The 23,743-nt window shown below is 41.1% G+C and overlaps 1 protein-coding gene across 4 annotated transcripts in view; it reads right to left on the bottom strand.

The window, feature by feature from the left end:
• Positions 1–4,240: 4,240 nt before the first annotated feature.
• Positions 4,241–23,743, bottom strand: part of SNX4 (sorting nexin 4) — a 73,805-nt gene continuing 54,302 nt past the window's right edge. For 2 of the 4 annotated variants that reach the window (XM_055127487.1, XM_055127490.1), the window contains exons 9-14: positions 21,076–21,141; positions 17,755–17,844; positions 16,498–16,597; positions 14,398–14,543; positions 12,259–12,395; positions 12,102–12,148 (exon numbers count right to left, since the gene is read on the bottom strand). In XM_055127487.1, the coding sequence (XP_054983462.1) occupies positions 12,117–12,148; positions 12,259–12,395; positions 14,398–14,543; positions 16,498–16,597; positions 17,755–17,844; positions 21,076–21,141 (571 nt within the window). In that variant the 3' untranslated portion in view covers positions 12,102–12,116. Of the gene's footprint in view, positions 5,592–10,628; positions 12,149–12,258; positions 12,396–14,397; positions 14,544–16,497; positions 16,598–17,754; positions 17,845–21,075; positions 21,142–23,743 lie in introns of those variants that run through there. The other 2 variants (XM_055127488.1, XM_055127489.1) reach the window with 2 other exon arrangements.

Below are 23,743 nucleotides of genomic sequence, written 5' to 3'. Positions count from 1 at the left end.
TGTAATTAGCAATGACTCATCTATCCATACTCAAGTATTTTGATGTAAGTGAAGGTGAAGTATGACTTTAGTTCATTTTTATACTTTGATTATGGTAACTGCATCCCTAGTGCATTATTACAATGAAATCTTCCTCTATACTAATTATTTACATTGATGTAACAAACCATCTTCCTTTAGCTATTACCTGTATTATTCTTTTTCATATTTATCTTTGGAGCTCTAAGCTCCCTTCTAAAATTATTTGGGTTCTGAATTTTAATTATACTTGTTGGACCTTCCAAGTGGTACTCAAGAGGCCTGGGAGCCCCCCAAGGTGTCCTGTTCAGTGGGACTGGCTCTTTAGGTGACACTCCTGGTGCTTGGGGACCATATGGGATGCCGGGGATTGATTCCAGTTGGCAAGCATTCTACCTGCTATACTATCCCCCCACAGATTTTTATTTTAAAGAAATGATTGTGCTGCCAACTAAAACATATTTCCAAAATCAATCCATCAAGATATTCATAGCTATAAACATATAACAAAATGGATATTTCTATATTCTTATCTATTCTCTCTTTAAAAGATTTTTTTTGCAGTATTGGGGATTGAACCCAGGACCTCACAAAGACAAAACATGTCTTCCACTGGATGTAAACAAAATGCAAACATGAAGGTTCATAAGCTTGTAATTGTACCTCATGGTGATTCACTAATAAAAATTTTTTTTAAAATGTCCTCTATTAACAGCTACATCCTGGCTCCTATCTGCACACTTTAGAGGAAATAATACATCTTTTAAAAATATATGATTATGGGGGCCAGAGCTAGTACATCAGGTAGGGTGTTTGCCTTGCATGTGGCCAACCTAGGTTCAATTACCTGGCATCCCATATGGTTTCCAGAGCACTGTCAGGGAGTAAGTAACTCCTGAGTGCAGAGCCAGGAGTAACCCTGAGCATTGCCAGGTGTGACCCAAAAAAGCCAAAAAGATCAAAAAACCAAAAAGACAAAAACTATAAAATTGTGTTTGCTAAACTGCTTCTGTAAATCAGTTTGCTGAGTCCCCTCTGTCGGCCCCCCCCAGCCGCACTCAGGGCCCCTCCCAGTCAGTGTGAGGGTCATTCGCAGTGGTGCTCGGAGAACACGCAGTGCCAGGAACCAAAATCAGGCCTCCTCCGTGCAAAGCACTTCCAGCCCAGTGAGCTAGCACTTTGGCCCCAGCTTTTGATTTAAAAATTTAAATAAAAAAATTACTGGGGGTGGGGCTGGAGCGATAGCACAGCGGGTAGGGCATTTGCCTTACACGCGGCCGACCCGGGTTCGAATCCCAGCATCCCATATGGTCCCCTGAGCACCGCCAGGAGTAATTCCTGAGTATAGAACCAGGAGTAACCCCTGTGCATCGCTGGGTGTGACCCAAAAAGCAAAAAAAAAAAAAAATTACTGGGGCCGGAGCGATAGCACAGCTGGTAGGGCATTTGCCTTACACGCGGTCAACCCGGGTTCGACCCCCGGCATCCCATATGGTCCCCCAAGCACTGCCAGGAGTAATTCCTGAGTGCAAAGCCAGGAGTAACCCCTGAGCATCACTGGGTGTGACCCAAAAAGAAAAAAAAATATTATTGGATCACTGTGAGACACAAAGTTATAAAGTTATTCATGATTGAGTTTCAGTCATACAGTGTCAAGCACCCATCCCTTACCAGGGCCCACTTCCTCCACCAATGTCGTTAGTTTCCCTATTGTCACCCTGCGTGCCACTGTGGCAGATATTTTTCTTACTGACCTTTTCCCCCCATTAGGCACTGTGGTTTGTAATACTGTTTCTGAAAGAGTATCATGCACATCACTTTGCCTCCTTTTAGCACCCAGCTCTTGACAAGAGTGATCACTTCCCTCCATTATTGGCACAGTGGTCCCTTCTTGACCTACCTGCCCTCCCTGCTCTGTGACAAGATTCTTACTCAGACCAGTCCTCTTGCCTTCATTTCTATTGTTTTAGGTATTATATTCCTATGTTGCTTTATAGCTCACAAATGGGTGACATCATTCTGTGTCTGCCCCCTCCCTCTGACTCATCTCACTCAGCATGAAACTCTCCATGTCCATCCATGTATCAGCAAATTCATCACTTCATTTGTTTCATTTCCTTTTTTGGATGGAGGGTGGGGCAGGGAGCCTCACCCAGTGGTGTTCAGGGCTTATACTTGGCTCTATGCTCAGGAATCAATCCAGGCAGGGCTCAGGGACCATATGGGATGCAGGAGATTGAACCTGGGTTGGCCAGGTTTAAGGCAAATACTCTCCCTACTGTACTATGGCTCTGGCCCCATTACCTATTTTCCCCTAATGGCTGTGTAGTATTCCTTTTTTTTTTTTTTTTTTTTGGAGGGGAGGAGGGCGGGGCGTACCTGGCAATATTCAGGGGTTACTCCTGGCTCTGCACTTAGGAATTACTCCTGGTGATGCTTGCTCAGGGGACCATATGCGATGCCAGGGACCAAACCCTGGTCGGCTGCATGCAACGAAAGTGCCTTACCTGCTGTACTATACAGGCTCTAGCCCCTGTACCACAGTTTCTTTATCTAGTTAAAGTGCCCATGTTCTTGGGCACTTGGGTTATTTCCAGATTTTGACTATTGTGAAAAGTGCTGCAATAAACACAGGTTTACAGATGCCTTTTCTGTATCAGCTTTTGGTTTTTAACTGCCAGATGGCAAGTACTTTATTTCATGAGTCAAGAAATAATACACTCAAATAGAAATGTGTGTTCACATAGATGACTTTTGAATCTAAAAATTTCATCTTTTAAAAAAAGTATAGGGGAAAATGTATAGAAGTCATGGAAGTGGTAAAAAATATTCCTTGAGGGGGCTGGAGCAACAGTACAGTGGGTAGGGCATTTGCTTTGCACATAGCCAACCCGGGTTCGATTCCCAGCATCCCATATGGTCCCCCAAGCACTGCCAGAAGTAATTTCCTGAATGAAAAGTAAGGAGTAACCCCTGTGCATCGCCAGGTATGACCCAAAAGGCCAAAAAAGAAAACAAGAATATTCCTTGAGGGGTAGGGTGCTACCAGCAGGTCAACTGTACCTTCGGGGCAAGTGTATCAGCAGGCTGATAGTGCCTTCAGGCTTCCTGATACCCCAAAATTGCCACTGTGCCTCTGGCTGGACTCCAACAACTTGGGACCAAGTTTCCTGAGAAATTAAACGGCAAAAAGTTAGTTATGTGGAAGTCACACCCACAAATCACCTCTGGCTCAGCTATACAAGCTCATTTATTGGCCTTGCTTCAGAGACTCAAAAGTAAATCTCGAAAGAGATCAAAAATCACAGTTAATCTTGGACTTGTGCATGGCTTAACAGATTGGGGTAAACTGCAGTGGGGGCAGGTTAGCCCGGCACCCACCCAAGCAGAGCCCACAATCCAAAATCACCACCATGTCTCCAGCCAGATTTCACTGTTAGGATGGACGTCACTGAGATATTAATTAAACTGTTGAAAATTCAGATAGGCGGGTTTTGTGACTGAAATCTCCAGGCTTTCTTGGAGCTGGGATGGGCTATCTCCCCCCAACTCCCTGTACTTCTGGAAGCCTCACACCCACAACCCAAAGTGGCCACCCAGTTAAAAAGCTACTCCAGCCTTACCATCCCTATAAAAACACTGAATACCCTGAACAAATACCATGACCTCAACACCTGTATTGCAAGCCACAATGCACAAAAGAAAGAGGAGAGAGCAAGAAGGAAAGTGCTTCCCATAGAGGGAGGCTGGGGGTGGAAGTTGGGTGTTGAGGATGGTGGGAGGGAATCGGGGGCCATTAGTGGTGGGAAATGTGTACTGGTGGAGGGATGGGTGCTGGATCATTGTATGACTGAAACCCAATCATGAACAACTTTGTAATAATCTATGTCATGTATATTCCATAAAAAATTAAAAAACAAATTAACATGGAGTTCCTGCCCACTTCAGTCATCTTAGTCAGTATCTGAATAAACAGCACATTTGAAAAACAAACACTCCTGCATTTGAAAAAAAGAAGAATCCTTACATGTGCAAGGACCTTGGCTGAATCTCAGCATCGCATGCTCCCCCTCCTCTACTTCTTCCCAGTACCACCCGTGACCCCTTGAGCCTAATGTACGTGGCCACCACAATAAAAGGAAATTGAAGCAGCCTCTAAGCACTAGGCCAGGAGTACTTCTGAAGCATCAATGGGTGTACCTCATTTCAAAAGCTAGAAATTTCAAAGCAATTTATTGTTTCAGCACATTAATTATCTTTCAAAAAGAAATCAACATTTTGGTAATAAGGCAAACTTATACAAGTACACATGTCAACACAAAATTTAACATGTATTGGTATATTGTCTTACAGGGCATCAGGTGCTAAAATGCACATATCACTTATTAAAAATAACCCAAACAATTTTAAAACCAGCACAATACTTTATTTTTAAGTTTAGCAACAGCACAAAAACCCAGTAACATTTTAAACATGTAAAAAAGTCAAATGCTAAACAGTATTGGGAATTTTTTAATTTTTTTTACATAATTAGTAATGAGTACACATTTAAGATTCTGAAAAGCAAGCAAAATGAGAGATCTTGGCTTCTGAAAATATACCACAAATAAACACACACAGAAACATAATTTATCTTTACAAAAATTACAGCCAAGCAACAGAAAAGAATGTGAATAATGAAGATGTTAACACATTTATTACATATGTCTCATATACTGAAATGCTTCATCTGTACCCTGAAGTGCCATGTGTAGAGAGCCAAACAGAGTAAATTTAGGCTCATAGCTGAGTTAAGAAATGTTTAAGAATTTAATGCTTATATGTAATAACATATTCAATTAAACTTTCTATATAGCAAGTTCTCTATCATAACAATGTGTATTCTTCTACTTACTCTGAGAAGTTGTCTTTTTCGTAGTCAATACAAAATTTTTGACTAATATCAAAATTATGGTAAAACAAAAATTGAAGGCATTTTCTAGTATATGTGGACGTTACAGGGGATATCATTGAATGTGGGAGAAAATATTTGATTTCACACTAAGTTTCTGCTGAGCCTTGTCAAACCAAATAGCTCAACTATAAGGCAAGAAAAACTAACCCTCCTAACAGAATTAGTGGGTCTTACCAAGTAAAGATAGGAACCTAATCTTAGGGAAAAAAAACACAACTCCCTAATACACAGATCTCAAACAGTTGACACTGAAACAAACATCTAGAAATTACTTAACATCTTGACATCAAGTCATTGTTTCAGAAGCCTGACAGTCTGTTGGCATGTATTATCAAACTAACTTTTTAGAATCAGCACCAGTCCCCAAAACCTCAAATTATAATAGTTAATCTTCACTAAAATACATCCATCCTTCTTGTGCTATATTAACACAACTACAGTTAAAATTTAAAAAGTTAAATCTAATCAATTAGCATTTTATATTTACTGGGTTAGCAACTTAAATTTTAAAAAATTTACTTGTGCTTCTGTTTTGGGACATTTTGATTGAAGAGAAATTCATTTCATAGGATTACATCTTGCTAAAGCATTCCTTAGCATTGGTCCAAACTTGAATTCCCTTAAAAAAAATAAAATATAAAATAAAAAGGGAAAATTAAAAAGTGATTTTGGAAGGATTTAGAAAGCTGCAATATTTGGGTTATTTGCATACTTGGGCTTCTTGCATACTAAGTCTAACTTTTTGGAATAATTAACAACGAACAAATTGAGAAAATAAGACACTGTTCTGGCAATGGCTAGTATTAGTGAATAGCTAATGTTTCTGAAAAAGAGAAACAATTATTTGCATGTAATTTATCAAATAATTTTTTTTTAATTAGTGAATCACCATGAGGTATTGTTACAGACTTCCATGCTTACATTTCAGTCATACAATGGTCAAGTGCCCAATCTCCACCACCAAAGGTCCCAGCATCCCTCCCACCAACCCACTCTGTTCCCCCTCTCTCTAATAATGTTCTGATGAAAGATATTTTGTATTAAAGAACCAAACCCCTCTCTGGTAATGCCAGTAATTAGCAATGCTAATATGAATAATACAGTTAATGTTTTAGGAGTAAAATAGTATGTTTGGAAAAAAAAGTACAGGAAAATCTAAAGAACAAACTTTTCTTGTTTATTTTTGTGTTTCTAAAATTTATTTATTTAGGGGCTGGAGCGATAGCACAATGGGTAGGGCGTTTGCCTTGCACGCGGCTGACCCGGGTTCAAATCCCAGCATCCCATATGGTCCCCTGAGCACCGCCAGGAGTAATTCCTGAGTGTAGAACCAGGAGTAACCCCTGTGCATCGCCGGGTGTGACCCAAAAAGAAAACAAAAATTTGTTTATTTGTTTTTGCTTTTTTGGGTCACACACAGAGATGCCAAAGGTTTACTCATGGCTCTGCACTCAGGAATTACTCCTGGAGGTGCTTGGAGGACCATATAGGATGCTGGGGATTGAACCCATGTTGGCTGCGTGCAAGGCAAACATCCTACCCACTGTAGTATCACTCCAGCCCCCAGAAACACATTTTTTAAATAAAAAGAAATATTTTCTAGTAACTGGTACTTTATAAAATTATGTCTCTATCAAAGTTTGAAATAATAATAAAATGAAAATTAAGATACTAATTTTTCCCTTCCTGATGGAATATCAAAGCAAATAAAAGATTTTTAACTAAAAATAATACTCTAAAAGGCCTCAGATTGCTAGGTAAAATAGTACTTAGCACAGGTACTCTCAGAAAGGACTGTGCATTGTCACATGTTTGTGGGACATCAAAGACACATTAGTCCATGAAATACACTGTTTTTCTTTTTTTTTCTTTTTGGGTCACACCTCGAGATGCACAGAGGTTACTCCTGGCTCTGCACTCTGCACTGGCAGTGCTCAGGGGACCATATGGGATGCTGGGAATCGAATCCGGGTTGGTTGCGTGCAAAGGCAAATGCCCTACCTGCTGTGCTACTGCTCCAGCCCCTGAAATACATTCATTCATGTCTGCCTGCATGGGTATAACTCTTTGACTGTATCACTGTCACTGTCATCCCACTGTTCATCGATTTACTCGAGTGGGCGCCAGTAATGTCTCCATTTGTCCCAGCCCTGAGATTTTTTTTTTTTTGGCTTTTTGGGTCACACCTGGCGATGCATAGGGGTTACTCCTGGCTCTGCACTCAGAAATTACCCCTAGCGGTGCTCAGGGGACCATATGGGATGCTGGGACTCAACCCAGGTTGGCAGCATGCAAGGCAAATGCCCTACCTGCTGTGCTATCACTCCAGCCCCCAGCCCTGAGATTTTAGCAGCCTCTCCTTACTTGTTTTTCCCAACGACTGTAGGCTCTTATCAGGATCAGGGGAATGAGACCCATTATTGTTACTGTATTTGGCATATCAAATATGCCATAGGGAGCTTGCCAGGCTCTTCTGTGTGACATCATATGCTATTCATAATTAGCAATAGGAAACAAATTGTCTAATGTTGCCTTTTCGGCAGGTCTGAGTGCTGGGGGAAAATTCCAAATAATAATGGTGGGTCTGGTGTCAAAATATTGAATGTAATTAAAGTAGAGAGAGAGTAATGTAGAAATCATCTGCCACACAGGTAGGGGGAGGGTGTGGGATGGGGGGTATACTGAGGTTTTTTGGCGTTGGAAAATGTACACTGGTGAAGGGACGGGTGTTTCATCACTGTATGACCGAGACTTAAACCCTAAAGCTTTGTAACTGTTCTCACAGTGATTCAATAAATCTATAAAAAAAGATAAACGGGCCAGAGCGATAGTACATCGAGTTTAGGCCTTTTGCCTTGCACACACAGAGGACCCAGGTTTGACCCCTGGCATCCCGTATGGTCCCCCAAGCAAAATTCAAGGAGTAATTCCTCAGTGCAACTTAAAATGGAAAGATAGCACAGGACTGGTAAACCTCTTACCTTACATGTAAGTAGTTGTGGTGGAATGTCCAGCACCATATAGAGCCCCTTAAGCAATGACCAGGGTCACTCCTGAGCAGAAACTCAAGGATAGCCCCAAGTACTAGTGGGTGTGGTCCAAAAACCGAAAACAAACCAAAAACCAACAAAACCTCCCAAAAGGTGATATTGGTTGAATAATGGAAGCTACAAGTCTATAACCTATTGATTCATATTTTTTAACATCATGGCAAATAATACTTGAGGCTTCATTCTAGATTGTTGAAGTACTATATTATTCATGGCAAAACAACTTTCTTTTGAGTGTGTCACCCAACAGTACTCAGGGATCACTTTTAGCGGCTCTCAGGGGACTATGTAGTGCCAGGAATCAAAGTGGGGTCAGCAGCACTCAAATCATGTGTCTTAACCCCTAAACTATCTCTCCAGCCACCCCCACACCCCAACACAGTAGAACTCTTTTTTAAAAAGGGGGCATGATGAAGAAAGGGCAGGGTGACTAAAACAGGCTTAGAGACTAAAACACTGGCCTCACAAGTGTGGATGAGACCAATCCTTAGTGTGCTCCATGTGTCAAGCCCATCCTGGCAGCTCTACCGTCCACATGATCCCTGGCATCACTGTTATTCACTAGCCAGGAGTGGATGTGAGCACAACTAAAGGATGCAAGGAGTGCAATACCTCTGGCCCCAGTATGAAAGCTACATGCTGATTACCTGATTATGCACAAAAACAACTAAGGAGTATGACCCCCCAGGTCCACCAAGTGTGCCAAGTATCACAACCTGTACAATTCTTTGACTGTATGCACATAAATCCTGACTACATTGTATACAAATAAAAATATTAGAAAAGTACACATAACGGTTTTTAAAATGATGAGTTTTCAAAAATGAGATTTTGGAGAGAAGACATTTTTATTAATTTGCTTCTGAATTATTTGACCATTTTGCAAAAGGCCTGTTATTTTTATGATAATGTTTTGGGGGCTGGGGGGATAACAGCTCCTCAAGGAGCTATTCCTGGCTCAGGAGTGACCCCACAGCAGGCTATATGCAGTGCCGGCGATGCAACCACGGTCGGCTGCATTCAAGGACTTACCTCCTGTATGATCTCTCTGGCCCCAATTATTATTATTATTGATATTTTTGGGGGCTATACCTGATTGTATTCAGGGCTTACTCCCAGCTCTGGTGCTCAGGAATCACTCTGTGCGGGGGTTTGGGAAACCCTATGTGTTATTGGGGACTAGACCCAGGGAAGCCACTTACTTAGAACCTTAACCTGCTGCATGATCTCTGGCCCCCATTCATCTGTTTAGCTTTACAGATGAGGCCAAAGGCTCAGGGATGGCTTACAGGGCTGGAAGCCCTGGGTTCAGTCTGGTCTAGCAAGGCACCACCCCAGCAGCACTGCAAGTGCCCCCTGAAGACTGCCATCCGGAGGAAAACCTCTCCATTAACTGCCTCCAAAACCAAACATGGCAGGGCTGGAGCAATAGCAGAGCAGTTAGGGCGTTTGCCTTGCACATGGCCGACCCGGGTTCGATTCCCAGCATCCCATATGGTCCCCCAAGCACTGCCTGGAGAAATTCCTGAGTGCAGAGCCAGGAGTAACCCCTGTGCATTGTGGGTGTGACCCAAAAAAACAAACAAAAACAAAAACACAAAAATGGCAGCTTAAAAATCAATTTTTGTGAGGGAGGGAATCTGAAGCCACACCAAAGTGCTGAGATGTTTTTCACACTTTGTCAGTGCTTGCTTCTGACAGTATTTGGGCCACGAAACAGTCCAAGAGCTCAGACACAGGCCTCTTGAAAGGAAAGCATGCATACCAACACTTGGGTTAACTCCCTAGTCTGAAAATAAATTATTTGATGGGTTTAGCCTCCTTAATTCACAAATAAGAAAATTCAGTAGTAAAACATGGTCGGCCAAAAACAAACAAAAAAAGGTGTTTAGAAGTGGTGTTTTCCTTTTCAACGTAAGTATATGACACACGTTGGGCTGCAGAGCTGGATCCGATGGTGCAGTGGGCAGCAAACCGGGCTTGGCTGCATGTAACAAGTATCTTAATCACTGTATTATCTTAAGCCCCTAATATTAATATACCTTTATTCAATATATTTTGAGGACCACATTTGGCAGTGACCAGGGCTTACTCCTGGCTTTGCACTCATGTACCAATCCTGGTGGGCTCTGGAAGACCATATGTGGTGAGCCTGGGTTGGCCACATGCAAGGCAAACACTCTACCTGCTTTTCTACCACTCCGGTCCTAATATTTTTGTTTACTACTACTGAAAGTTAGATTAAATTCAATTACTAGTTTGAATATAACTGACATTATACTAAAATATGCTCCTTCCCTCGCTTCCAGTACTAGATATGGAATCCAAGGGCCCCACATATGCAAGGTATCCACTCTTTATCTTGATTTCTGTTTTAGATTTCCAAATACAAAAATCTGGGACAAGAATGTGGTAGTCCGGGGCTGGAGTGATAGCATAGCGGGTAGGGCGTTTGCCTTGCACGCGGCCAACCCGGGTTCAAATCCCAGCATCCCATATGGTCCCCTGAGCACCGCCAGGGGTGATTCCTGAGTGCAGAGCCAGGAGTAACCCCTGTGCATCGCCAGGTGTGACTCAAAAACCAAAAAAAAAAAAAAAAGAATGTGGTAGTGGGCTTGATCTTGGTCACCGCTGGGCTCCTGCCCCAATCTATTCCACTCAGAGGAGAACATTAAACAGGAGATTTTTATAGCACTGTTTTGGGGCAATAAGAGTGAACAAATAGGGATTAAGGAAGCAGCTCAAAGAGAGGACATGTCTTGCTTCTGCCGAGCCCTGAGAGTGAAACCAGCACTGTGTGCTCTCTGGGCACTGACTCATTGGCTCAGCTAGCAGCATAGCACGGAGTGACCCTAGACCACTTGAGCATTGCTTGGGAGATCCTTCCCCTCTGGCCCCTACAAAATAATCCAGAAGCGAACATATATTTTAACTAACAGCATGTATGTGTAAACTTGTTTACTAAGATTACTACCTTAGGATACACGTAGGTCATATACCAGTAAGTCAGACCAAGCTGTGACTCAGGGCTACTCCTGGCTGTGCTCAGGATCCACTTCTGGCAGTGCTGGGATTGAACCAGAGTTCAGAGCAAGTGCCTTAATTCCTGGATTATCTTTCCAGCCCTGCGACATTGGATTCAAATATGCCTAGAGAATGTCACTTTTATTCAGAGATTAACTCCTATCACCTTCAAGCACCCCACCTTCAAGCAGAGCAAGGAAAAAGTCATTTAAGACATTATAAGGTCTGTAGTCTGCATTTTACTTTAGAAAAGAAACAGAAAAAAATCAGAAGAAGCATATGCCTTGCATAGTAAAGCAACAGAAAAAAATAACTCAAAAAAACCCACAACCAATTCTAAAAAATTTGTTACCTGACCTTTCAGACTCCCAGTGACTAAGGAAAGCAGGTGAGAGAGAGACTGTTAGTGTGGAGCACACCAGCAGAGGCAGGAAGCAGGAGTCAAACAGACGGCAGCAGCACAGAAACAGGGACCCATGGAACTTCTACCACACAACGTCAGCACTTATATGTACACTGCCTGGTAAGACTCCCACCATTTTGTAGCCAGACTAGTTTCAATGTTCATTATCTTTAACTATGGGTATCAGTTACGTGAAGAATTTACTCTGAAAACAAGTCTTTTTCCCAAATAAAGCATTTTCCCAAAATCATGCTTCAGCTATTTTCCAATTATAGAATGCATCCCTCTTAAAAATAGATTTGGGGCTCGAGAGATAGTACATGGTGTTTACAGATAGTAAGGTGCTTGCCTTGAATGCATGACAGTCATTTCTGGTTAGATCCTTGGCACCACATATGACCTGATCCCTGTCTGGAATCATCCCTGAGCATGACAGATGAGCACAGAACCTGGGCACAATCAGGTGTGGCCCCAAAACTCCAAATCCAAAACATCCCCTAACAAAAGAAGAGCACATATTGCCCTCTAGAAGAACACATGTGGTCAAAGAAAAGTTATCAGTATGTATTTTCAAAGATAATTTATTAATGGGTCATACAAATGTGGATCTTATAGATGAGTGGAATCTCAGTAATTGATATTTTGGTTATAGCACATCTTTAAGAAGTTAAAGTACTATATTTAGCACCAGGAGACATTCTAGAAAGGAGAGAGGAATAAAATTTAAAAATTAAAAAACAATTCTTTGATCTACAGTAAGAAAAGTTAGTTTTAAATAACTTTGTAGACATTTCTAAATATACAAGTACCTTCACAGGAACCAAAGCCCACCTTTTTGCACATACTGATCTGCATGACTGCATAACTTATGAGAGCCTCCTTTAAGTCACGGTTCTTCTGCTCTTTGAAGCGTTCAATATCAGCCCAGGCATTTTTCACAAATTCTCTAAAATAAAATAGTTAATATTCTTGCTTAAGTAAACTACAGACTATAAATTTAAATAATCAGTTCTCATCTCACATAGTATTTGTCTAAATAAAGGTAAACAGTTGCTTTTGTAAGATATTTCTGTTTTTTCTCATACTGAAAATTGTACTAAGAAAAGAGAGACCATCATACATTTCTTGACATTTTAATAGCCCATGTTTTTGTCAGAAGAACTTTAGCACTGGGTTAGGACGTAGTTCAAATGGTAAAGCCCAAGTCTTCTATGTGCTAAGGCTATGCTCACTCCCCCAAGACTGCAAGTCCCAGGTACCACAGGGACTCCACAACAGCTTAAAAAAGGAAAAAACGTTCCTGCTTCAAATGATTCCTGTTAACAGAGACTAATGGTCCCCTGAACCTGCTTTCCAAGTCTAACAGAAAGGTAACATGAAGTGGCTTCCTGGGGTCACTGGATTAAAAACACTCTTTTTAAAAAAACAGACTGTATATCATATTTATCATATACTTGCATTAAATAACAGAATTTTAAGAATTCTGAGAGGTACCTGACTATAAGACTTTAACTTACGTTATGCCAAAAGTTCTAAAAACATAAAAATAAAAAATACCAGTCCCAGGAATGCTCACGGGTTACTCCTGGCTCTACACTCAGGAATCACTGCTGGGATACTAGGGACTGATATCGTCTCTAGCCTCGCAGTTCTGAAAACTAATAAAACCAATTCAAAACCAAGGATGCACTCTTGTCTGTCCTGGCTTACTATCAGATGAGTCTAACTGGTGATGGGAGACCTTAAAAAATTTAAATTTCTAGAAATAGTTACAGACTAGTTATATACCAAGACCTATGCAAGGCAGTGGAAAATAAAGATGGGGGGGAAAAAAAGTCATTGACTTTGAAGAAATCGTAATTTAGCCATGAACAGTCACACAAACAACCAACCACCCAATACTAAGCTTCTCAGCTAATCCAGAGCAAAGCAGGCAAATGTCTTGCATGCACACGGCTGATGCAAACTCAATCCCCAGCACCCCACATGGCCCCACCAAAAGTGATCTCTGAGTGCAGAACGAGAAGTCAGGCCTGAGCTCTGACAGAAGTGGCCCCCCCCAAAAAAAAAACAAAAAACAAAACAAACTGTTCAGCTACAGGGGCATGATGCCAGTAATACAACAGCTGATGAACATAGGAGGCTGCTTCCTGGAAGAAACACATAAGAGCTGGGCACTGACAATGATCACATTGTGTCAAATAATGAGTAAAGGCAATGGCAATGTGCAATGAACAGAAATCCAATAAAGTGCATGAAAATAATAATTCAAAGATTAAACTTTCAAACGGACCCTCTGCTCCTAAAGACTATGATCCCAGAGGTCTTCTAACCCATTTTGGAACTCAGAGCGGCTTCTTACAGAAATGCATCTAGACTGTGAACTAAGTTAAAATATCAGAAATCCAAAACCACGTGGCCGCAAGCTCATAGAGTCTTTATTCTCAGCAATGAAAAGAAATTACTACATGATGCCTTTTCAGCAGGCTTGATTGTTGGGGGAAAATTCCAAACAATAATAGTGAGTTCTCTATTGAAATATTAAATGTATTCAAAGTGTAGAGAGAATAAAGTGAAGATCATTAGCTACTTAGGTGGGGGGTGGGTGGGAGGGGGGTATATTGGGGTTCTTGGTGGTGGAACATGTGCACGGGTGAAGGGATGGGGGTTTAATCATTATATGACTGAGACTTAAACTTGAAAGCTTTGTATTTTTTTTTCACGGTGATTCAATAAAATAAAAAGTTTAAAATTTAAAAAAATAAAATGAAACTGTCTTTTCTACACACTGAAACGGTTTCTATTACACAATCACCGATAACTCTTTTTTAAAAGAAATTAAATCCCTGAAATTCCTGAAGAGCAGGTGTAAAGCAGGGATGCTAATGGAGGAAAGCCTGCAGCGAAGAAACTATGTCTCGCTTGGTTAGACACCTTCACACTCTTACCTGCCTTCCAAGTTTTTAGACTTCAGCTGCTGTTCTCCTTCACCGATCTGCTCTTCTAGCACCTTTATTCTGGCTTCTCTCTGCTCTGGAGTTTCTTGACCAAAGAGCTTGTTAGTCATTCCCTTCAGAGAAAATGTTCTCACAGTCTAAGGGAAAATGTAAACATATAACAAAATATTCAGTCTTAAAAAGGAAAGAAACCCTGACAGTCAATAACATGGACTACAACTTTGCAGACATTATGAGGCAGTCACAAAAGGAAAGATACTGTTCACTTTCATTTAAGTGAAGAATCTAGAGTAATAAAATTCGTACAAGCAGAAAGCAGAACAGGTTCAGGTGGGTGCCAGGCTGGAGGAGAGAGTCAACAATTAATGTTTAATGGGTGTAGAGTTTCAACTCTACAAGAGAAAGTTCTGAAGGCTGGCTGCACAGCAATGTGAAAGTACTTAGGAATATTTAAAAATGGTTATTAGCATGGGAGCTGGAGAGACAGCTCAATGTGCGAGTGCATGTGCTGTTTGCGGGATGCTAGGGTTTGAACCGGGAACACCATGCACCTGAGCAGAACCAGGAGTAGCACTGAGTGTGGCCAAAAGCAAACAAAAATAGGTCATGATAAATTTTATTATACTAAAAATATAAAGAAACGGGAAACAGTGAAAATTTCCTGCACCTTAAAGCTTATAACCAGGGAGCTCTTACAATGATTTCTAGTCCAAGTTTGTATTTCATATTAGTACACCTATTTTAGAAACTATTCTGAGGGGCTGGAGCGAAAGCACAGCGGGTAGGGCATTTGCCTTGCACATGGCTGACCCAGGTTCGATTCCCAGCATGCCATAGGTAAAATTCAATAGGCAAAAATGGAAATAAAAGCCTAATCACTGGGAGAAAGTTTTAAGTTTCAATGCTTTAACATTTCCACACTCTCTCTAGAGAAATTCCATCCACATACTGGAGAACAAAATTCCCTTTGTAGAGACCAAATTTGCAGATAACAAATGGCCTGGGAAGTTCCTAAGTTTTAATCAGGGGCCAGAGAGATAGTATAGTGGGTAGGGTAATTGCCTTGCATGCAGCTGACCCGAGTTTGGTCCCCTGAGTAATTACCAGGAGTAATTCCTGAGCAAGGAGGCAGGAGTAACCGTGAGCACTGCTGGTGTGGTCCACCCCCTGCCCCTTGCAAACAAAACAAAACAAAAACTCTAAAAATAAATGAAAGGCTGGAGAGATAGAATGGATTAAGGGGCTTTGCTTATATATGGTTGACCCTGGATCAATTTATGGTACCACATATTATTCCCAGAGCAGCATTAGGAGTGACCTCTTAGCACAGCTTGGTGTGGTCCGAAACAGTGACAAAGCAGTAATTAAAAAAATTAAAATAAAAATAAGCCAAGCCTGGTACATACCTGTGTCAACATACATCTATATCACTTTGCACAGAGCAGCAGTGACCTCTAGGCACCTTTGGAAGCAGAGTACTCGTTAACTACCAAGTAGCTTCTAGAGCCTGTGCTCTACCGTTATGAGCTAGAGCATTAGGAGTGCCAATAATTATGAGGCTAACTTATGCCAATTAAATAGCCGAAGTAGAAAGCTGATGATACAGAATTCTCTTGACAAGCATTCACTGAAAACATACAAGAACGAAGCCCACAGAAGTTCCTCGTTAGGAGAAATGCAGTAAGCGAAAATGCTTTTAAGTAAACCCAACTTTCCACAGGTCAGTATTTCTGTTTACCAGTGTTTTTTCACTTGGATTTACCCAAAAAAGAACTGACTTTTTTGTCTGTGTACTGAGGATCAAACCCAGAGTATCACACATGTGAGGAACGTGGTCTACCACTGAGTTACTAACCTTGGGCCTCAAAGAGCACTCTGACACAGTGAGAGTTAGCAAGATCCCTACAATACTACACAACGTTACAGTGTTTTACAGACATATAGTTTTACATCAGGGCAACCCAGAGAATTATAGAGCTGCCCACAAATTAGGCCCCTGTAAAAACTAAAGGTACCCTAAGTACTACAACTGTCATTCGTTCCATCTAAGGCTTGCCACTATACCAGAGGTTTCAATAGGAAAACTCTCACCCCAGTTGTCAGTTCCTCACATTGTTGCTTCTTGGATGCTAAATCCTGAGCAGCCATTTCCAAATCATACTGCATAAGTTCATGCTTCCTGCACACAGCCCTGGGGAAAAAAGCACTGCAATTTCAATTTTGAGGCTTCTCTTTTTCCACTGGGTGCTTCCCCAACCACCCCCCTAAAAAAACAAGAAAAAAAACAACAAACAACCAAAAACCAAACAAACCCAAAGAAACAAAACAAAACACACATTATCACATCTTAAAGAATAACATAGAAACAAATGTTGGAATCTCACAAACAACTACACAATCTTTGAAAAGGTATCTCAATGACTTCTTGTCTTTAAAAAATATGTGTCATAAAAGCTGTAAGTACAGCCAGAGCACCAGCACAGTGCGTAAATGCTTACCGTGCATGTGGCAGATCCTCGCACCATATATGGTCCCCTGAGCTTGGCCAAGAGGAAACCCTGAGCACCACCAGGTGTGGACCCCCACCTCCACTTTTTTTGGGGGCGGCCACACCTAGGAGTGCCCACAGGTTCTTCCTGACTCTGCACTCAGGGATCACTCCTGGTGGTGCTCAGGGGACTATGTGGAGTGTCGGGGTTCAAACCTGGGTTGGTTCCTTGCAAGGAAAGCACCTGACTCCCTGTGCTATTCCCCAGGTCGACCATGTGCACAGCAAAGGCCCTACCTCCTTACAAATCTCTCTGACCACCCACCCCCTATTATTTTTTTAAGTTGTAAGTGCTCACTATTTAAAACATAAGATTCTATATACCATAGAAATCTTTCCATGTCAGCAAGACACGAATCTTTAATTCGTGAATTTCCATCTAGCCACATCCCTAGCTTTCTGTAATATTTTAGTTCTGTTGGGCCACATCCAACAGTGCTGAGGGCTACCAGAATCATACCTAGTGTCATGGGGTCCATGCCATGACAGAGATCAAACCCAAGGCCTCACATATGTGCTCTACCACATCAGTCACACCCCGGCTCTTCTATAATTTTTCACAGTATTTGGCAACCTGGTATCTGAAATTGATGAATCTATCAGTATGTTTCAAATAAAGACACCTTAAATTTCTATGCCTAGCACTCTGAAATGAAGAGGAATTTGGTGAAAGTTCATTCAATATCTGGAGGAATGAATTCACTTAAAAATCATCTTGCTATCTTTATTTTATAGTTGCTTTTAACAACTGTAAAATTGTCTTGGTGACTAGCCACATCTGGACCATTCCTTAAACTTACCTCAGTGCTTCTGCATAGAAAAGATACTCTTTCAACTGATCTGCATAATGTTCTTCATCTTCCAAAATATCATCAATAGAAGATGCATACCTATTGGAAAAGCAATGCATGTCTTTTACCTTAAAGAAGTACTATTCAGTGTATGGTCCACAGATCACTGACTGCCCCAGCAAGTAAATTACAGAAAGTGAGACAAAACATTTGTAAACATTTATATCAAATTTGAGTCACATAATGAAATGTTTTGAGGTAGGGGGTGGGGTTGGACCACACCCACTGTGCTCAGGACTGACTCCAGGCTCTGTGTTCACAGATCACTCCTGGCAGTACTCAGGGGATCAAACCTGGGTTGGTTCCTTGCAAGGAAAGTACCTTACTTTCATGTGCTATCTCTCTGGCCCACCATGTTAATTTTACAAATATTTTTATCAGCAATGCCTTGGGGGGGGGAAAAGATTCTTATTACAGGTTTTAAAGGAGCACATATTGCATATATTTGTGTATGTACATATAAATATCTCTTGTTCCAGGATACTGAAAAAGAAAGAAAACTGGTCACAGTGATATACTAATAAAAAAAACTTTTAAATAAAAAAAAAATTGGTAGAAAAATTAGAACAGTATACATTCCTGAAAAATAGCGACCATACACAGTAATGTTAGAAAGCTAAGAAAAATTGAAGCAAATAAAGATTATGAGAAATTTAGGCTTTATTTTATATTCTCAATAGCCACCTTTGCTTAGAGCTGAACAAGCCCATCATTGTCAGAATTCCAGTTCCACCTGATCCTACAAGCACAGATCTCTTTATCTTTTTTTCATACTTTGTGGGTGCTGGGAAGTGGAACCATATGCAAGGCATGTGCTATACCACAGAGCCACATCTGTGACCATTCATCTTTGACTTCTTATAAACAAGTTAGAATTTCATTTTATGTCTCTGATCACATTATAAGTTCCATAAGGACCTGGCCCATGTCATGTCCTATTTCTTAATTCTGATTACTTCTCATGGGAATAAAAATAATATAATTTATGTCTCCAGGCTGCTTCATGTCAGCAAGAAAATGAAATTTACTGAATTTATGAAAATAACTTTTATTATAGCTGGCTGAAAACACTGTTTATAGAATTTATAAAAACAGGAAAATTATATAGTCTAACACAAGCTTGCATTTGTTGAGAGTGGAATTTTTTTCTACATAACTGAGTACTGTTGAGAGTAGGAAATTTATGATTCTGAAAGAGCTGAAGAATTTTTAAAAAGGAGGGACCAAAGTGATGCTGATGGCAGGAACACAGGGTAGCGATAAGCAGCACACAGGCAGGTAGAAAGGTATAAAGGGGAAAGATTTAATGTTTTCACTGAGATTAACATTACTTAACACTTCAATAAATCAACTAGAGAGAGAATTCTCAATTCTGAAAGTACTGAAAATGCTGAGCCAGCAGAACGTAAGAAGGTTCAACTGTCTGTGGGCCAAAAAGACAGCTAAAGGCAAGAGTGCATATTTTGCATGCAGGAGCCTCGGGTTTGCTCTTTGGGACCACATGTCCCCTGAGCACTGCAAAGAGTAGCCCTGAGCACTGAAGGCTATGGCTGAGAAACAAAAACCAAGAAATATTAAAAATGGGTTGAAAACAATGAGATATCATCTAACACCACAGAGACTGGCACACATTCAAAAAAACAAAAACAACCAATGCTGGCATGGATGTGGGGGAAAAGGGACACTCCTTCACTGCTGGTGGGAATGCTGACTGGTCCAGCCTTTCTGGAAAATATGGACAGTCCTTCAAAAACTAGATGGAGCTTCCATATGACCCCGCAATACCACTTCTGGGAATATATCCTGAGGATGCAAAAGAGCACAGTAGAAATGACATCTGTACCTATATATTCATTGCAGCACTGTTCACAATAGCCAGAATCTGGGAGCAACCCAAGTGCCCTAAAACAGATGACTGGTTAAAGAAACCTTGGTACATCTACACAATGGAATACTATGCAGCTGTTAGGAGAGATGAAGTCATGAAGTGTGCTTATAAACGGATAAACATGGAGAGTATCATGCTAAGTGAAATGAGTCAGAAAGAGAGGGACAGACATAGAGGGACTGCACTCATTTGTGGAGTGTAGGGTAGCATCACATGAGGCTGACACCAAAGGACGGTAGATACAAGGGCCAGGGGGATTGCCCCATAGCTGAAAGACTGCTTCATGAGCAGAGGGGAGAAGGCAGATGGAATAGAGAAAGAAAATGATGGCTGGAGGAACCAGTTGGGATAGGAGATGCATTCTGAAAGTAGATAATGGACCAAACATGATGACTTCTCTGTGTCTGTGTTGCAGGCTATTATACCCAAAAGTAGAGAGAGAGTATGGGGAATACTGTTTGCCTTAGAGGCAAGAGGGAGGGTGGGAAAGGGGGGGTATACTGGGGATATTGGTGGTGGGGAATGTGCACTGGTGGAGGGATGGGTGTTTGATCATTGTGAGATTATAACCCAAACATGAAAGCTTGTAACTATCTCACAGTGATTCAATAAAATTTTAAAAAATTTTAGAAAAATAAAAAAATAAAATGGGTTGAAAACCGGACAGTTAAGACCAAGGAGACAAAGCATTAGAGTGTCCATTGGGCCGCCCCAGTCTGATGCCCAGCACAGCCTGGTTCCCTGGGACTGCCAGAGGTATCCCCGGCGACTAACAACAAATTAGTTTACAATCTGGACTGATGCTATTATAAGCAGTAGTGTTTTTAAATGTGTATTTTCCAATTGTTGTTGCCAGCATAATAGTATAAGAATGACTTCTAATGTATTCATCTTGTATCTTAATCCCTGTTAAATTCAGTAGTTCTATAATCCCTCTCATCCCTGCCCTGCTCCCCACCCTCCCGGTTTGGTGAGAAATTTTACTGTGAAGAGACATCCAAATGTAATATATGAAAAGATATTCTTCTTTATTCTGCTAATATGTGAACTGGTCTGATTTCCAAATGTCCAGTTAACCTTATGTTCCTGAAATAAACTTTAAAATGTGAGAATACATAAGTATCTAGGTAGGTATAAAACATAATATAAATGTGAGCGAATGACAGAAGAATCACAACCATCTCGTTACTGACTAGGCCTTCGCTGTGTCACTGGGCTTCCTCAGCAGTGCCCAGTATGTAGGACTGATAGCTCAGTGCTCCACCCACAGTGCCCAGGAGGCCATGTGCTGCTTGGACTCGGCCTTCTTTTATGCAGGGTGGATACTTCACCCCTTTCACCAGCCATTCATCTGGTTTTACCTTAATTCTCCAGAAACTTACACATCCATATGATGGCCAGCACTCTGCAATCCATCCCCCATTTCCTTTTCTATGGCACTCCATTCACTAGGAAGCAACAGACAAAACCAAAAGTATCATGAATATGAAACATCACATGAAATCCTTGATAAGGTTCATCCCTACACAGCTTATAAACAATGTCTAATATTTATACTTGGATTGACTATCTGTGACTCAAAACTACAACTAACTAAAAGCGTAACTTTAAATATTCGTTAGAAACCGCCACCAGCGTGGCCTTGTAACTCTGGCACTGTACAGCCAGCTGGTCTGGCTCCGAATCACTAGTGGAGCCCCTGAACTCCTGAGCACTGCTTGGGAGGAGTCCTCAGCCCACCCCTGCAAAACCATTCACGCCGAAAGTGCTGAAAGCTTCCTATTGAGCAAAGTGCTCTCACTAGGCTGTCCCCTGAATCAACTGTGGGGCTTTCTGAAACCATGAATGGCCTCACTTTTGATTCAACCGAGGCAAGTATTTTTATAGGCCTCAATGGACATTTTGATGTATATACCTGGTTATATGCTAGTACCTAACAGTTAACAGAAAAAGATGCAGAAATCCGCACAGAAATATAGGTGCATACTACAACTTCAGTAACTTGGACTAAAGTTGCATGATAAAGTCTACTACCACTAAAATTACAAACTTATTTTGCTATCGCTCCCAGAAAATGTTTAACATAAAAATTCCTTTTTATACGTTTTTATAATAATTGGCAAAATAGGGCAGGAGAGATAGGATAGTACAGTGGGCAAGATGTTTACCCTGCATGTGAATAACCTGGGTTCGATCCCTAGCAATCCATATGGTCTCCCAACACCCACCCCACCCCAGCTTCGGTGCAGAGATAGGAGTAAACCCTGAGCACAGACAGGTGTGTCCCCAAAACCAAAAAATTAGATTAAAAAACAAAACTCTGAATTCCAATACCACTAAAGCAGCCCCAACTCTATTACTTTATGACTCTTTGAAAGAAAGGATGGGGTTCCAGGAGAAAACTCAGGGGTAGAGAGTGCCGGCCTTCCAAGTACACCAAGTACAAGGCATGATCCAATGCAGTAACTCTGCTTGTGTGAAGCATGCTCACCTGTCTGAGCCTGGCCTCTGCTCCCTGGGATCCCTGGTGCCACAAGCAGAGTCAGGTGTGTGCAAACATCCTCAACCAGAGAGGCACACCTCTTGATAAGCACCAGAATTAAGAGCCGGGCAAGTACTATACCCAGGAAGTGCGACCCCAGTTGAGCATGTGTTTAAGTGATGCAACTAAGGAAGTATGGCCTTCTGAGTACCTGATGCAGTGTGTGAGCATGAGAACCTGATGTGGAACCCCTGCTGGGCACCACCACAAAATGCACCAGCACCACTAGGCATGGGCGTGATTTTTGGTCATTGCAACAATAATAACTAAGGAAAAGGAAGAGAAGAAAAGGGAGGAGGGGAGAGGTAGCGGGGGAGGAGGAAGAGAGGGGGCTCCAGGAATATCCTACTGTCAAAATTTAAAAGGGAGAGATTTAAAATAGGGATAAAAATACAATTGCAACCAAAGTGATAGCGCTTGAGAGCTAAACTTAGTCACCCAAACTTGTGTTCATCAGTCTACAGTGAAAGACGTTACTTGTTTATAGCTCTGTATAAGGTTTTATTTAAAGTTCCAAACTAACTAAAGGTTTTAAAATGTCTTCATTTAACTTCACAGTTAAGCAGATCATTAAAATTAGGCTCAGATCATTACACAGATCATTAAAATTAGGCTCAGGTGGCTCAGAGACAGATCTGAGACTAGTATAGACTGCCAGTAGTGTGCTCTGTTTTCAAATTCCAAGCTGATGCTGATAATTCCTTTCTTGCTCTTAATTAAAAGAACTCTTGAGCTAGAGAGAGAGCTGGGCAGATAGGGTGTTTGCCTTGCACATATCTTACCCTGGTTCCATCCCTGGCACCCCATATGGTCCTTCCAAGCATTGCCAGGACTGATCCTTAATTGAGGAGCCAGGAGGAAAGCCTGAGAACTGCTGGGCATGGCCCCCAAACAAACAATAAACAAACAGGAGCTCTTTACCCACACTAATCCAAATTAAAAAGTCAAATGCAGAATCATTAAATATATTCCATGCTTTTCATTTCTGAGGTACACAACAAATTTTGTGAACCTCTCATTATTTGCCTTTGCAAATGACTTTCTGAAAGACATCAGCTATTTTTCTGGAAACCCTTGAAAAGAATTATACCATTTGTATTTGGGAGAGTTGTTTTTTTCCAAGTTGCTTCCTTATGGTTTCTATGCATTAAAAGTATTCAATTACTGTATTTAAGATATTCGATTAACAAATTATAACTTCATGCTATTAGCTCGTTACAACTTTCATCAGCTGCAAATATATAGAGAAAGCACAAATTTTTTTCCTCCTTTTTTTCTAAATCTTTTGCAGCATCTCTGTATTCCATCTCTGAATCCATCTCTGTATTCAGTCCAATTCAGGTTCACTGGAAAGGTCCTAGCTCAGTCTGAAGTCAGAGAAAATAGTAGTAATGGCCTCTACTGAGAATGGCCTTTCGACTACCCTGAATTAGATTCAAACCTGCAATCAAGGAGGGGCTGCAAAGCCTAAGAACTTAAGAATACAAAACAAATTCTTGTATTTTAAA

Source organism: Sorex araneus, chromosome 2 (genome assembly GCF_027595985.1).
Source record: "Sorex araneus isolate mSorAra2 chromosome 2, mSorAra2.pri, whole genome shotgun sequence".
NCBI lineage: Eukaryota > Metazoa > Chordata > Mammalia > Eulipotyphla > Soricidae > Sorex > Sorex araneus.
This window is presented reverse-complemented; position numbering and strand designations above follow the sequence as displayed.